This window comes from Dipodomys spectabilis, unplaced genomic scaffold, assembly GCF_019054845.1.
Source record: "Dipodomys spectabilis isolate Male_0828 unplaced genomic scaffold, ASM1905484v1 ptg000199l, whole genome shotgun sequence".
Classification (NCBI taxonomy): domain Eukaryota; kingdom Metazoa; phylum Chordata; class Mammalia; order Rodentia; family Heteromyidae; genus Dipodomys; species Dipodomys spectabilis.
The window spans coordinates 744,123-759,751 of record NW_024870876.1 but is presented as its reverse complement, the minus strand read 5'-3'; the positions used below and the strand labels follow the sequence as shown (position 1 = coordinate 759,751).

General features: G+C 35.5%; 1 protein-coding gene across 1 annotated transcript in view; it reads right to left on the bottom strand.

Moving 5' to 3' along the window:
- Positions 1-15,629, bottom strand: part of Tmem68 (transmembrane protein 68) — a 42,323-nt gene that overhangs the window by 10,679 nt on the left and 16,015 nt on the right. Inside the window, exons 4-6 of the mRNA XM_042696132.1 lie at positions 11,084-11,248; positions 7,913-8,106; positions 1,903-1,963 (exon numbers count right to left, since the gene is read on the bottom strand). Of these exons, the coding sequence (XP_042552066.1) occupies positions 1,903-1,963; positions 7,913-8,106; positions 11,084-11,248 (420 nt within the window). The remainder of the gene's footprint in view (positions 1-1,902; positions 1,964-7,912; positions 8,107-11,083; positions 11,249-15,629) is intronic.

Here is a 15,629-nt window from a genome sequence, read left to right as displayed (position 1 = left end):
TTCAAAAAAGATCAACTTTTCAAAAATCCATTGTAACACAGAGATTATACACAGGCCCCTACCATCAATCGAGGACCTGAAGAAGATTGAGGGGTGTATGTCACAACTCCCTGTGTACTTCATACTCTATTTTTGTAGTAAATCTAAAAATGAAAAAAAACCAAGTCTACTAACATGAAAAGAAAATTTGAAAAAAAAACAAATTTGAAAAGACTAACTAGTTACAAGTGCTGCAGATCAAAGATTAAAGCCTGCAACCTAGAGCAGGCAGCTCAAGTCTAGACAGGAAATAGGTGACTCATGGGAACAAAAAACCCAAGAGAGCGGGAAACAGACTTGTGTACACATGAGACTACAGGGCATTTACAGATTGTATGCAGACTACAAACTACTACTGTAAATTAGGAAAAACAACCAACATATCAAAGAATTACTAAAGCTAAAGACCAAGTTTGAAACATAGCAGGATTGAAAAAGTGGTAAAAATGTAAAATAAGCAGATGGGCTAAGTTTAAAACACAAAAGCAGCAGCAAATGAACCCCAAAAGGCCATCTCCATAAGCTACACAGCTTTGTATGGTGTTCAAAATTGAATACCTCATAAACAAAAACTACACCGAAGTAATACTCCTGAAATTAAATAAAAAGAAATCCCTACACACTATCTTTGAGATTCTGAGCTTTAAAGTAAAAAAATTAATACATTAATTAATTAAAGAAATATATTTTCTGGAATAATTTCTGGTTTGCCAATATGAACAAACAGATTTGGAAAAAATGAGAAACAATTCTTAAATATAACTAAATATTACATCATAAATATAAATAAAATATATGAAATATATAACATATAAAATATATATAAATAAACTAGAAAGGCAACCTGCCTTTCTAGTTTACATCTGGGAAAAAGCAGAAAAATTAAAATTTAAAACAATAGGAGGCCAGGCACCAGTGGCTCACGCCTGTAATTCTAGCTACCCAGGAGGCTGAGATCTGAGGATCCTGGTTCAGAGCCAGCCCAGGCAGGAAAGTCCGTGATTCTTATCTCCAATAAACCACTCAGAAAACTAGAAGTGGCACTGTGGCTCAAGTAGGTGGAGTGCTTGCCTTGAGCTGAAGAGCTGAGGGATAGCACCCAGCCCAGAGTTCAAGCCCCATGACCAGAAAAAAAAAAAAAAAAGGAATTTCAAGCTCTTTAAAAAAGGGCCTTATATTTGGATACAAATCCTAGCAATGCAGAGGTAGGGATATACAATATAACTGACTGAATACAATACAAAAACAATGGGGTACAACAAATAACCTGAACTCTTAAAATAAGAAAACAGATGTGGCAAAGAAAAATCACATCCAAGTGTTGTCAATCTAATAACTGGATTACAAGTTTAATCTGCAATAAAGTTAAATGTAAAGAACTTTTCCAAGTAAATATATTACAGTTCAAAACACTGAAGGAAAACAAAAGATGTAACAGAAATAAACCTAAGTGAACAAACAATATCTCCTGAGATTGTTAACCTTAGTTCAATATGTAGGTCATCTATTTTTCAGAGCTGAGTTAAAAGGATAGTGTGCACATCTTTTTCTAACTCTCATCAAAATAGCCTGATACAATAAATTAAATCATTTTTATAAACATAATGAAGTTTTGTAGTTTTGTACATTTTTAAGTTCATTACAAATAAGTTTCCATATGCATGATATTCTTAATGAAAATACAACATTCAAGAACTGCCATTGCTTACAACTAGTTATCATTTAGATTTGATATAAAATAACATCTAAATAATATGTCTATTATCTAAAGTTAATAACTCAAAAGTTTTCTTTATAAGGCTCAAAATTTCAAACACTTTAAATACTACACAGTAGTTAAAAACCATATGAATCAGAACTTACTTGTTCCTCCAAGTGATCTAAATCCTTCTCGAATATTTTGTGTAAACATAGGAATAATGGGCTAAAGAAAAGAATTTGAGTTAAAAAGTAAATAAATAACTCCAAATAAAATCTCCATGAGTCAATAAAGCAAACTTTTGAGGGCATTGATTGAAATTATAAGAATAATATTTTTAATAAAGGCATTCTTAAAATAGTATAATTTGTCATATTAAATTTAAGTGGATTATTTATAAAAATGTGATTCTTTAGGAAATACTACCCTCCAGTGGCAATATATAATATTTCATTTACCAGTTTTCTTAGTATTCCATATAAAACCTTGAAATTCAATAATAAGAGATAATCATTAATTTATTTTTAAAATGAATGTGGTAAATTGGCTTTAGTGGGCTCCTGTTTAATAGATTACTGAATAAAAGTTAGATGGTAAAACTCTTTAAGATGGTAAAACTTGTAAGGGGAAATTTATATAAATTTAAATGATAGGTTTGGGCAAGATGTCATATAATAGTAAAACACTTTTTTGTGAGCCTATTGAAACTAAAATAGTCAACATCAACAAAAAGTATAAGATTCATATTTTTAAAAGGGGAAAGGAAAAGTACATGCACTAAGGAATTCTTTGTTTCACAAGTTCATGACTTTTTATTTTTCCATGAATATCAATGATTGTGATTTTAATAATTAAAAGCATTATATACAATAATGTAATATAATAAGGTATAAGTAGATTATACCACTGAATGCTGAAGCAAATTTTAAAGTTGGGTAAATATTTTACTATATTAACAAATATACTGAATTAAATGTTTTAAAATAGATTAAATTGCATATATGTATATGTTTGTGTAAAACTACCTGCCTAAACAAGCAAGGTTTAAGCTATTTAAGTAAGCTGGTATTTTTAAAGTGCTTCTTGTTCAGCCTTGGACAATATATAGACTAAAACGAAGAAAACAGAGCATAGCTTTTTGTTTTGACAGTTATGAGACATGAACTCAGGGCCTGGGCACTGTCCCTGAGCTTTTTTGCTCAAGGCTAGTGCGCCACCACTTTGAGCCACAGCTCCATTTCCAGTTTTTAGGTGGTTAATTGGAGGTAAAAGTCTCTTGGGGACTTTTCTGCGCTGGCTGGCTTTGAACTGCAATCCTTAGATCTCAGCCTCCGAGTAGCTAGGATTACAGGCATGAGCCACAAGTGCCCAGCTAGGCATGGCTTTTTCCATACAAGTAACTAATCTCTCATCCTATGTCTCCTCTCCACAGCAAGACATATATGTGGCAAGGACATTGGTTTACTGTGGTAATCCTAATAAGTAGGGCAGTACCTGGAACAGAGGAAGGGTAATGGAAGCTTTTGGATTAATTAAAGAGCGGGGCAATGCTTCCCATGGGTTTATATTTTCTGAGTACAGAGGTCCAAAATTGACAATAGCAGTCTCATAACTAGTTTAAAAGAAAAGTCAGGTAATCTAAGATGCTAGAAAAAGAATTCAAAGTTTAATTAATTCGTAAAGCTAACACATAAAAGATAAAGCACACTGAATACTTCTGTTTAAAAAAAACTCAAGTCTAGGAAATGGTCACTAATTTTGTAAAATAAAATGATAGCCAACATCCTAATGTTTTAAATTGTTAGAAAATGTCTTCAGAGGGCTGGGAAGGTGGCTCAATGACACAGTGTTTGCCTTGCATGCATGAGGCCCTGGGTTCGATTCCTCAGCACCACAAAAAAAGCAGAAAAAAGCAGAAAAGTGGCACTTGTGGCTCAAGTGGTAGAGTGCTAACCTTGAGCTGAAGAGCTGAGGCACAGGGTCTAGGCACAGAGTTCAGGCCCACAACCAGCAAAAAAAAAAAAAGAAAAGAAAAGAAAAGAAAATATCTTCAGATTGAGGACTTAGAATAATGTCCAAGAAGAAAGACAAACCTTTCAGTTCACAGATGCATCATTCTACTCCTGACCAGTACTGCTGGACGATGTCACTATGGCATGATCCCAGAAGTCTGTATAGGAGCATGTACCTTTCTAGAGCCCAATAAATAGGAGAAGGCTTATGCTAGCTGGTTCAGTATTCCATGCCATACTCTTGGGCCTAAGGTTTCTAAATTTGCATTCAAGCTTGTATCCAAAAAGTCACCAGCACTACCATGTTATAAATTTAAATAATTACATTTAACCTTGTTTATTCTGTGCATATGAGGTTGTTGCATTAGTAACTCTAGAGTTCAACTGTTTAAAAATATACATATTCAAGCCCCACTAGCAACAAAAAATAAATAAAATATGTGTATTTCTGCATGCATACATGTGCATAGGACATTTTAAAAACTGTTCTGGGGAACTGTGTGTGTTGGTACATGCCTGTGATACTAGTATTTGGGAAGCTCAGGCAGGATAATGACAAGTTCTAGGCCGGCCTGGGCTATATAGTAAGTCTTGATTTCAAATAAGACTAATAATAATTGTTAGAGAATAGGGTTAGCATAGTCCTAAAATCTTATTAATGTTATTGAAAACGTGGGAACCACAGGACAGCTGCTTATCTCATCTTGACAACATGTTCTCACACACACAAAAGGATAATTAACAATAATTACCTCTAGTCCAAAGGTTTTTCATGGATCAAGTGAGATTTTACTAATAATTTTATTTAAGATGTTATTTTAAATATTTTATTCATTCAATGTTATTTTCCTTTATATGTTGTTTTATTTTTCAATTAAATGGGCTAATTTTCCTCAACCTATTTAGATACGAAGTTACCTCAAAACTCTTATCATAGTCTCAACTCTCAACATTTCTCAACACAGTATCAACTCTCTACTCAGGCATTCACAAGGGTCATTTATGTTATATCAGAGAATCTTTCCCTTTCAAATGAACAGTTTTCTACCACTATTTTGTAAACTGCATTAATAATCTCAATTTCTCCCTCTTGCTTTCTTGTATGTCACAATTTGGATGTTATTATTTGCTTATTTATTTGCAATGTTGGGGGTGGACTCCAAGGCCTATCCCATGCTACAAAAGTACTCTGGCTGGGTTACATTCTCAGACCAGTAGTAATCATTTAAATGTAGTTAACTTTTTTAATTATAGCTTATGATAAATGTGTTAGGCTTATGAAGAGATTTTTCCAGGTGATGCGTAATTTTCTGGGGACATGTGTGTCGTATATTACTGAAAGATTTCCTTCACATACCTCGAAGTCCACTCAACCTCAGATGTCAGCAGACTCACTATGGAAGGTAGTCAGAGCTGGCAACAGCACCACTGCCTTGAGTCCTGTACTGTGCTGTCTGTGGCTGCCTTGTGTGTGACCAGATCCCTTCCATCCCTCCTGCTCTATGCCTCATTCTCCTCATCTGTAACATTTCAATATGACATATATCACCTGTGTGAAAGTCTTCAGAAGTGCTACAAAATGTTGGGCTGACAACAGATATCTAACTTATGTCATTTTGTAAATCTACAGCATTAAAGGCTTTTGTTTGTTATAAGCTTATAAAAAGCTAATTTTCTGAAATTTTATATAAAAACCTTCATGAAATTATCTAAACTGATTAAAAAACTTAAGAATTAAAAAAAGTATTCTTTATGTCATTTCTTTCAGTCTTCTAAGCAATGCTGCTAAAAACTACTGTTTTAAAAAAAGATGAGTTAGAATGATAAATTTATTTGATTTTAAATCTATTTTGTCCTTTTTTCCTGAAATTTATGAGGAAATAATCTTCAAAATATAAAGACACCTTTAGATTTTAGTTTGTTTTTAATTTTTATTATTGCTTTTGTATATATTATTATTACCACTTATTTTTATAAAACTGCATATAACCTTTTCTATTCCACATTATTTATGCAGTCTAAGTTTTTGCTTTCTAAATCAGTTTATGATTTTTTGGAAAAATAAGTAAAATACATTGTATCTCAGCTGTCTGTATAACATTAGTAATATAAAATTAATTTTCCACTAGTGTTAATATTCTGTGTCTAAAAATGTCAAATGAACAAATACCTAAAGCCTAGTCAAAGGTAGTCACTGTACTAAAGATTTAAATATAAGATCCTTGTCCGCAAGGACTTTATAATCTACTGTAGGACACTACTATTTAAATATTTATGTTATTTAGGCAGGCAAGTATCTTCACTTGTACTAGAATCACATTATAAAAAACACTAGAGCAACGAATGATTCCTAGGAGTTATATTTACACAGAACAGAACACTATGTATTTTACTTTATTATAAATTTTGCAATTAAGTCATAAAACCGTCCATCCTCCAGGTATTATTATTCAGTTAGAAGTCATCACTAATCTTTCTTTTTGAATCACAAGTCCTCATTTGCAAGACAGGCAGTCAAGTTAAGGGTGCAGATTGGTCTTTATGGAGCAGCAATGGAGACAAAACACCTGTTTTCATTGTATTTGATGTTGGTATAATTTGGGGAGGGGAAGGGAAAAAAACAAATTGTTTAAATAGGGATACAGGTGGACCCATTGCAACAACGAGACGTACAAGACGTTATGTCGAAAATTAACTTTACAATTTTGGTGCCAGGAGGGGGAGGGGAGGGTAGATGGGAAGGGATGGGAAGGGGAAACAAAGGAGGAGGCAACAATGCTTGATAAGAAATGTACTCATTACCTTGCTCATGTAATTGTAACCTCTCTGTACGGTATTTTCACAATTTAAAAAAAAAAAAAACCACCTGAAAGATGAAGGTTACTGGCAGTAGTCTTTATCAGGCTTGGAAAAGCAACTATATATCATGGAAAAACTACAATTTATTTTCCTAACACTCTAAAATGAAATTTAACAGCAACAAGGAGAAAATTTTCCTAAGGAGAAGATAAGTACTTCTTAGAATAAAGTATAATACAGGGACCAAAAAGCTAAGAATTTTTTTTCCAAAGGCAAAGGAACAAAATGACATTCAAATTATTCAGTCTTCTAAAGTAAAACAATTACAGGAATTACCAGGGACACATTTAGTTTTATTGACAAATTCATTTGGAAAATGTTTTTAACTATCTAAATTGTACCAGTCTTTCTTATCTTTATACTAGAAGATTAGCTGATGAAAAAAATGATACAAATCAATACTACTTCTGGCTTCTTTAAAACAAAGACTGGTCACAGACAAAAGAACTATTAAGAAACACAACAGGGGAAGGGAAGGGATAGTAGGGAAAAAAGGAGAGAGTAACAATGTTCGACAAGAAATGTACTCATTACCTTAACTCATGTAACTGTAACCACTCTGTACAGCATCTTTACAATAAAATAAAATAAAGAAAGAAACACAACACTGCAGCCAATCATGAATTCCAGCACTCAGAAGGTGGGAGCAGAAGGATCATGAATTTGAGGCCAGTCTGAGCTCCACAGCAAGACCATGTCTCAAAACTGGAGGGAGGGGAGGAGGGAGGAAAAAGAAACCAATATCCACCATGGATATATACAAATTTATTCATATATAAAATTTAAGTATATAAAACAAGAATTGTTATGCTTTCACTTGTATAAAATTATAAACCTGGTTGAAAGAAGCAGGAATTTGAATTATAACTATGATTGTCCAATTTCCACATTAACTTTTTCAGATTTAGCTGAGTGCTGGTGGCTCACACCTGTAATCCTAGCTACTTAAGAGGTTAAGATCTGGAAGGTCTCAGTTCAAAACCAGGCTGGGCAGAAAAGTCCATGAGATTCCATCTCCCATTAACCAGAAAAACAATAGATGGGGAGGTACAGCTCAAGTAATAAAGTGTCAGCCAAGCAAGCAAGAATCAAACACCAGTACTACCAAAAAAAAAATCAAATTAAGATTGCTTATCATGCATTAAGAATATTTTTACAATGCCTTATTGTATCACATAATAATCTTTAAAGTCTTATAACAAAATTACCTAAGCTCTTATAGTACCTTGGCTCACTATACATATAAGCATTTATTTTAAATCTAGCTCAGCTTTACTTGAGCAACTTCTGTGACACAACTTACCACTTGTGCATCAATTGCAACCTGAGCAAAGCCTTTCCGGCTGCCCCATATGATGTTGTAGGTTTCATCACTAATGAGGGCCTCCCGAACTCCACCTGGTGAGATAGCTAACAAGTGACCACTTCTCAGAATTTCAACACATTTTTCTCTTGGTCCGTGTAGAGCACAAAATACATCAAGTAATAAACTAAACCCTGTAAGAAACATGAGCACAAAGATACACCTAAATACTCCTTGTCCAATCCTGTAAGACCAAAAGTCTTTACAACCTATATGATTTACTCTCTGTACTTATCCAGTAGACTTTGAGTTCATAAAATCAACAAGTCAGAGGGTTAACATAAGATTAATATTGCTTACAAAGAAATATCTTCATTGTACTGACCTGTTACTATTAATTTACTCCTTGCTGATCAACTACAACTCTTGCTATTGTACATACTTGAACTCTTTAACCAAAGATCACAACAATCATAGAAAACAGAATCCATTTTATGGATGAGGAACTCAAGTTCAGCAATTAGGTAACAGGTTCAACGTAACACAGCTAAAAGTGTGTAGGCAGAAATTCCCAGTTAGTTATGTCCAGTCCAAAGCTCCTTCTACTGCATCTCATGCCAAATTCATTCTAAAGTGTTTTTTTAGGATAACAGCAAGCCTACCTTACATTAACCCTAAAAGAAAAAAAAAATCACTTGACACAATAAGAATCCGTGTTTTGTCCTACAAAAACTGGAAAGACTATAATCAAATATATTAAAATTGAAAGTAATGATGCTAATGCCACATTAATTTTTAAATTAGTAATAGTAGCAAACATCATTAAGAGTTTTTAATAAAGTGAGGATATTTAAATTCAAGATCAGCTCATTCTAAGTCTAAACATCAAACAGCTTTTCAAATTACAACTACTTATGAATAAAAGACATAATCCTGTCAGTAATTACTTTAATAAAAGCTGACACTAGAAAATTAGATACACATTACTCCCTAAGTTTGAGAAATATAGGAATAGGAGCTAAAACTCTTAGGACTAACCACGCTTCTCATTTATTTAAAGAGATAAAGTTAGATGATTAAAATTAGGATTTAAATAACATTTACCTTGTATTATACAAAAATTCACAGATTTAACTAGATGAACAAAAATCAACACTTTATAAGTCACAAGAAAAAATATAAAATCTTCCATTTTGAACTAAGATTTATGATTTCTACCTTTAGAAAGCAATGCCAGTATTATAAGGATCATAAAAGAGAACTTTTTTTAAAAAGACAAAAATATAGACATTTTTGTTAGTAATGAAAAGTAGAAAAATGGGAGCAACCTAATGTTCCATAAGAGAAAAATAGTTAAGTAAACCTTTTTCTTATACCTTAAAACTTGTTCCAGGCTGGCAATATACCTCAGTGGCAGAACCTTTTGCTAACAGAAGCAAGGCCCTAGGTTCAAACCCTACCATTATTTAAAAAAAAAAAAAAAGGCTTTCCCATGTAAAACATAGTAAGATGCTAATGCTTATATTAAATCTTTTTAAATTGTTTGCAAAATATGTGGAGGGATGCAATTTAAAAATAAATGAAATAGGGGCTTGGAAGTGGCTCAGTGGTAGAGTGCTTGCCTTGCATGCATGAGGCCCTGGGTTCGATTCTTCAGCACCACATAAGCAGAAAAAGCCAGAATTGGCCCTGTGGCTCAAGTGGTAGAGTGCTAGCCTTGAGCTGAAGAGCTGAGGGACAGTGCCCCGGCCCAGAGTTCAGGCCCCATGACCAAAAAAAAGAAAAAGAAATAAAAATAATATTAGGATGGTAAATAAAACATGTTCTGATGTTCTTCTGTTGTTTCATTTCTAAATCCATTATAAAGTGATCATGATAATTTTTAAAGGAAAATCTTACAGCCAATTTAATGTATAATGAAGAACAAATGGGAGTTTCATAGAACAACAATATCCAAAGCACTAACCATGATTATGCAAAGCACTGATGTAGGTCATAACTTAATTCTCTGCTTGGTTTGAGTCTGTCTGGTTGATGGGTCAGCTTTGCTTTTATTATTCCACGGAACATACTACCAACTTTCTTGACTTGTTTCTAGTAATTTGGTGACAGAAAAAAAATAAGATTTAATCTCAAGGAGTTTCATTCAAGGACTAAAAAAAACTTCATTCTGTCTGAAACCATTTTGCTAATTAATCTTTTTTAAAGGTACAAAATCGTAATGACAGACTTACAAAAAAAAGTTAAGGCCTACAAGGCAAGTTATATATGCTAAGAAACAAAGTATATATTATCTTACTTATAGTATGTTAAAATATACCCTTACTATCCCTTTCTCTAATTTTGTTTTATTGAACTCTTACAACAGTAAAATTAAACTTTAAAACTCAGTATCTCAGAAAAAAATTATTACACAAAATAATTTAATGACCTTCCATACCAAAATATACATTGTTGTACAAAAATTGTAACTTATTTTTAAAGTTAGAGATATGGGCGGAGAATGTTTTCCATTAGTAGAGGACTTGCCTAGCAAGGGAAAAAAAACTGGGTTTTAATCCTAAGCAGGAGAAAAAGCAAGGAAAGTCCAAAATTTACATGAGCTGTGATGGCAATCCTAGCTATTTGGAAGACTGAAGCTAGGATCCTCTTGAAACCAGAAGTTGGAGCCAGCCTGGGCAACACAGACAGACCCTGTCTCAAAAACAGTTTTCTTTGGGCCATTTTCCCCCTTGTTAGATATACCGCATAAATAGGATTATTAGATATCCTCAACTTAGAATTCTAACTTTGTACATTAAAAGGGCAAACTGCTTTTCCAAATGATACTAAAGTGCTCCAAGACAGACTACCATGTAACTTGGCCCAAATAAACATTTTTACATCACCATCTATAGTGAAGTTTACCTGTGTGTGTGTTTATTGTTTTGTTTTTGTTTTTGTCAGCTGTGGGGCTTAAACTCTGGGCCTGGATGCTGATCCTGAGCTCTTCAGCTCAAGGTGAGCATGCTACCACTTGAGCCACAGTGCCACTTCTGGTTTTCTAGTGGTTAACTGGAAATAAGAGTCTGACAGACTTTCCTGCCCAGGCTGGCTTTAAACTGTGATCCTCAGATCTCAGACTCCTGAGTAGCTAAGATTACAGGTGTGAGCAACTGGCAGCCAGCTTACCTGGAATTTTAAAGACAAAGTGATCAGCTACTACTCGGCACGTTCTGCCTTTATGGATAAAGATTTTAGCCATGAAGTAGTAAAAATCTATGGGAATTGCTCCATGATAAAAAATTATAAGTGCTGGTCCTTCTGGTATTTTTTCCATCCCATGAACTTCATAACCTGCTCAAAAGACAAAAATGCAGACACTTAGGACTTTTTTTTTTTTATCTATACTAAAAGATAGTAACTGAAAAGCTGTCTTTTCTTACAAAGAACATAAACCTTCCTAGTATCCATTCCCTTTCCCTTTTCCTTCCCTCTCCTTTCCTTGAATGAGTCAGTACTTTAACCATAAAGATGGACAGGGTGAAGAAGCCATTTGGATGGAGAGGTGGCTCAGAGTGAATGCTGTAAAACTGAACACCTGAAGCAACTCAGAATGGGGAGTCCAAGGTAGACATCCACAGAGGAAAGAACCCTAAAGCACAGGTTTCTGGAATCAGTAGGAAAAAGAAGGCACTCAAGAGTGGGCCAGGCAGCCGGGCGCTGGTGGCTCACGCCTGTAATCCTAGCTACTCAGGAGGCTGAGATCTGAGGATCGCGGTTCAAAGCCAGCCCGGGCAGGAGAGACCGTGAGACTCCTATCTCCAATAAACCACCAGAAAACCGGAAGTGGCGCTGTAGCTCAAGTGGTAGAGCGCTCGCCTTGAGCTGAAGAGCTGAGGGACAGTGCCCAGGCCCAGAGTTCAAGCCCCACGACCGACAAAAAAAAAAAAAAAAAGTGGGCCAGGCATGGGGATCAGAGACTGAGTAAACAAGGAGGACATTGACACAACAATGGTCTGGCAAAGGGGAGAGCCTAATGATGTTAAGAGATGTCTGTGTGAGGCTGGTGGTCTATTTTAAGGCCTTGCAGCCTGAGCAGATGCGGATACCATGCAAGGCAATGGCCTGGTCTGGGATGTTAAACCCCAAGCAGGGTAAGAGAGTGCCCATGAGTGCTAAGGGACAGAGGCAAGGAATGGAAACTGATGGCATAGAGAGGATTGATTACTATGAGCCTAAGAGTTTCCCGAAGACCCAGTAATTCCACTCCAATAGACCACAAACCAGGCCACACTAAAGCTACGTACCAGCACAACCATGTTCACTGCAGCATTCTTTACCATAGCCAAGACAGGGAATCAGCCCAGATGCCCTCAGACAAACGGATCAAGAAAATGTGGTATATATACACACAATGAAATTCTATGCTTCCATCAGAAACTATGACATTGTCCCATTCGTAAGGAAATAGAAAGACTTGGAAAAATTATAGTAAGTGAAGTAAGCCAGACCCAAAGAAACATAAGCTGCATGGTTTCCCTCATCTGCAGTCACTAGAATATATCTGTAAATCTACAAGTAAACACGATGGATAGTAAAGACAACAAAAATATACTCCGACATGATAAATTAAACAGGACTCTAAACACGCACAGTTTCTAATGACAAAAGGAGAATTTTCTTAGGAGAGGATCACAATACCTCAATAGCTATGTGCATATGATCATATAAAATGCTTATCGAAATGAACTCCAAGAAATGAAAACAAGGAGTTTTTTATTGTACTTTTATGGGGTTTTCTTTTTTTTGGGGGGGGGGGTCCAGTCGTGGGGCCTGAACTCTGGGCCTGGGTGCTGTCCCTCAGCTCTTCAGCTCAAGGCTAGCACGCTACCAGTTGAGCCACAGCACCACTTCCGGCTTTTTTCTTTTTGCTTATGTGGTGCTGAGGAATCAAACCCAGGGCCTCATGCATGCAAGGCAAGCGCTCTACCACTGAGCCACCTTCCCAGCCCTCTTTATTATTATTATTTTTTGTTTTTCCCCTTTTGTCACTGTTTTTTATTTCTGTTCCTATTGTAGGTAAGTTTATGTGATTTGGGGAGAGGAAGGGGAAGCACAGAAATGGTGGGACAAAGGGTGAACTAATGCAGCAGTGATACTCACTAGACACTGTGTTGACAATGAACTACACAAGGTGGGGAGAAGGGAAGAGAGAGGAAAAATCTGGGAGTAACCGAGAGAAGTGGTGATATAGTTTATAAACAAATGTGCTCATTACCTGACTTACATAACTGTAACCCTGCTATATATCACCTTAACAATCATTTTTTTTTAAAGGGTAACTTGAGCTCCTCCTGTTGGAGGAGGGGTTGCAAACACAGACAAGGAGAGAACTAGGTTTAACTCTAACCACAAGAAAATATCACTTCATCTGAGAAAGGGCCAGACAGTTTACAAATGCATAACTCTCTTAAGCAGATCAGAGAGCCAAAGACGCTAGTGGTTTGCAGAAAGTTCATCTGATGGTTCACAGTTGTGTGGGTCCTTGGGTAGTGATTAACAATTAAGATTGTGTTAAGCTCTAATATCACTTAATATAACTTATTAAAACTTTTAGATTTTATGATTTTTGATCTTACATGATTTTTTTCACAGAGCAATATGATTGTCTTTTTGTTAGTTTTGAGACTATGTAATCTGGGCTGGCCTTGAATTTAAGATCCTCCTCTTTGGGGCTGAGAAGGTGGCTCAATGGTAGAGTGCTGATTCGATTCTTCAGCACCACATAAGCAGAAAAAGCCGGAAGTGGCACTGAGGCTCAAGTGCTAGAGCGCTAGTCGACAGCTGAAGAGCTGAGGGACAGTGCCCAGGCCCAGAGTTCAGGCCCCATGACCCGGGAGGGGGTAGGGGGAGGTGGGAATCCTCCTCTTTTAGCCTTCTAAGTACTGGGATTACAGATGTGCAAAACCATACCAGACTTAAATGTTGTTTTTATTTGTACATTATTTTCCAGACAGGCACAATGGCTCACACCTGTAATTCAGTTATTCAGGAAGCAAAGATCAGGAGATAAAGGCCAATCTGGGGGAAAAAAAAAATTAGGAAAACCTCATCTCAATCAATAAACTGTATGCCCTGGGAAGCCTTAAGTAGGATGATTGTGGTCTAAAGCCAGCCCTGGGCAAAAAAAATTAAAATAACTAAAGCAATAAAAAGGCTGGTGTGGCTTGAGTTAATGCAAGGTCCTGAATTCAAATCCTAGTAATGCAAAAAAAAAAAAAAAAGTTTAAACATACTATTTTCCAAATATTATGAGGATCAATTTTCTTCCCAATTACTTAATTCTAATTCAAGCAACTAAATTTAAGTACACAGAATATTCACTGAAATTTGTACGTGGTTACCAAACAGATCAATTGTTCCACTGGATAAATTTTCTAAGAACTATTCCTTTAAATGATATTATACACAGAATATTCCTAAAGGTTACTCTGGTATACAAAATGCTTTTTTAAATTACGAAATCCTTAAATTGTTTACATAACTATCTTCCAAATCCCCAGTTGAAAACTGGAAAAGGAGAAACAATAAGAACTAAAAAATAATAATAGTTTGACATGATTTCACTAAGGATAAAGCCTAGGAGTATTTAATTGTCAGTCTAGAAATGTAGATGATATCATACCTCATGAAACCCAGAAAGTCTCAATAGATTTCCCTACTCCAACATTCTCAAGACCTTTCAGGTCCCAAGTACCTATCAAGTGATACTGATTACTTCCTATCAAATAAATGTACTTTCCCACCTTTGAGCTTCTGCTCATGTGGTTACTTTTAATTGAGGCATTTTCTGTACCCATGTTTCCCTAATAGTAGAAACTGTCTGTACTTAAGTCCACTTTCAGACTTTACATTCCATCACTATTGCATTTTGCTTCAAAACCTCCCAATCTACCACCCTTTTGCCTGTGTAATTACAGTTTCAAAGTGCAGCTTGATGAGCAATGGAAACTCAAGAGGAAAGCACACCTACAGGCAATTATTGTCACTGTCTATCTAACCGCTCTCCAGGGAAAGGGCATCCCAGCTTGCAGTTTGAGTTGTCTGAGCCCCATTAATAAAAACAGCCCTTTTCTGCAGTAAATGAATGACACTTTTATTTGATGTCATTAAATACAGATTTTTTATTCTGCTCTGATTCATGTTCATCAAGCACCAGACTGAGCCTTATGGAGCTTAGCCTCAAGGGAGAGGATCTGGAGATCAGATACATGAAACTCCATTAAGTCCCTCTGTGGCAAAGAATTATCATGCAGATGAATGTCCCCATCTGGTAGTGGAAACTGTACTAAACTGCTCCTCTGTCAGACTCTGCACTCAGTCACAATAGTTCATGTCACATGAATGCACTTCTAGCTTTGAATACCAGTATCCTGAATTCAGGTAATGACAATTTGAATACTAGGTAGATCCCTTTTAAATTTGTCATCAAAATTCTATTTTTAAAGCCTATACACCTACACATTATGGTAAATTACCTAACAACATCATCATTTTAGATTGTCCTCAGAAAAACAACTAAAATTAACCTACAAAATAAAGAACACTCAAGATGCTCCATAACCTGGCTTCCATTCTGTTTCTTCATCCCTCAACATATTTCTCACCCACAAATGACTAAACACACCATACAAGGCACCTGCTGTTATGTTTAACATAAATGACATCCTACTAT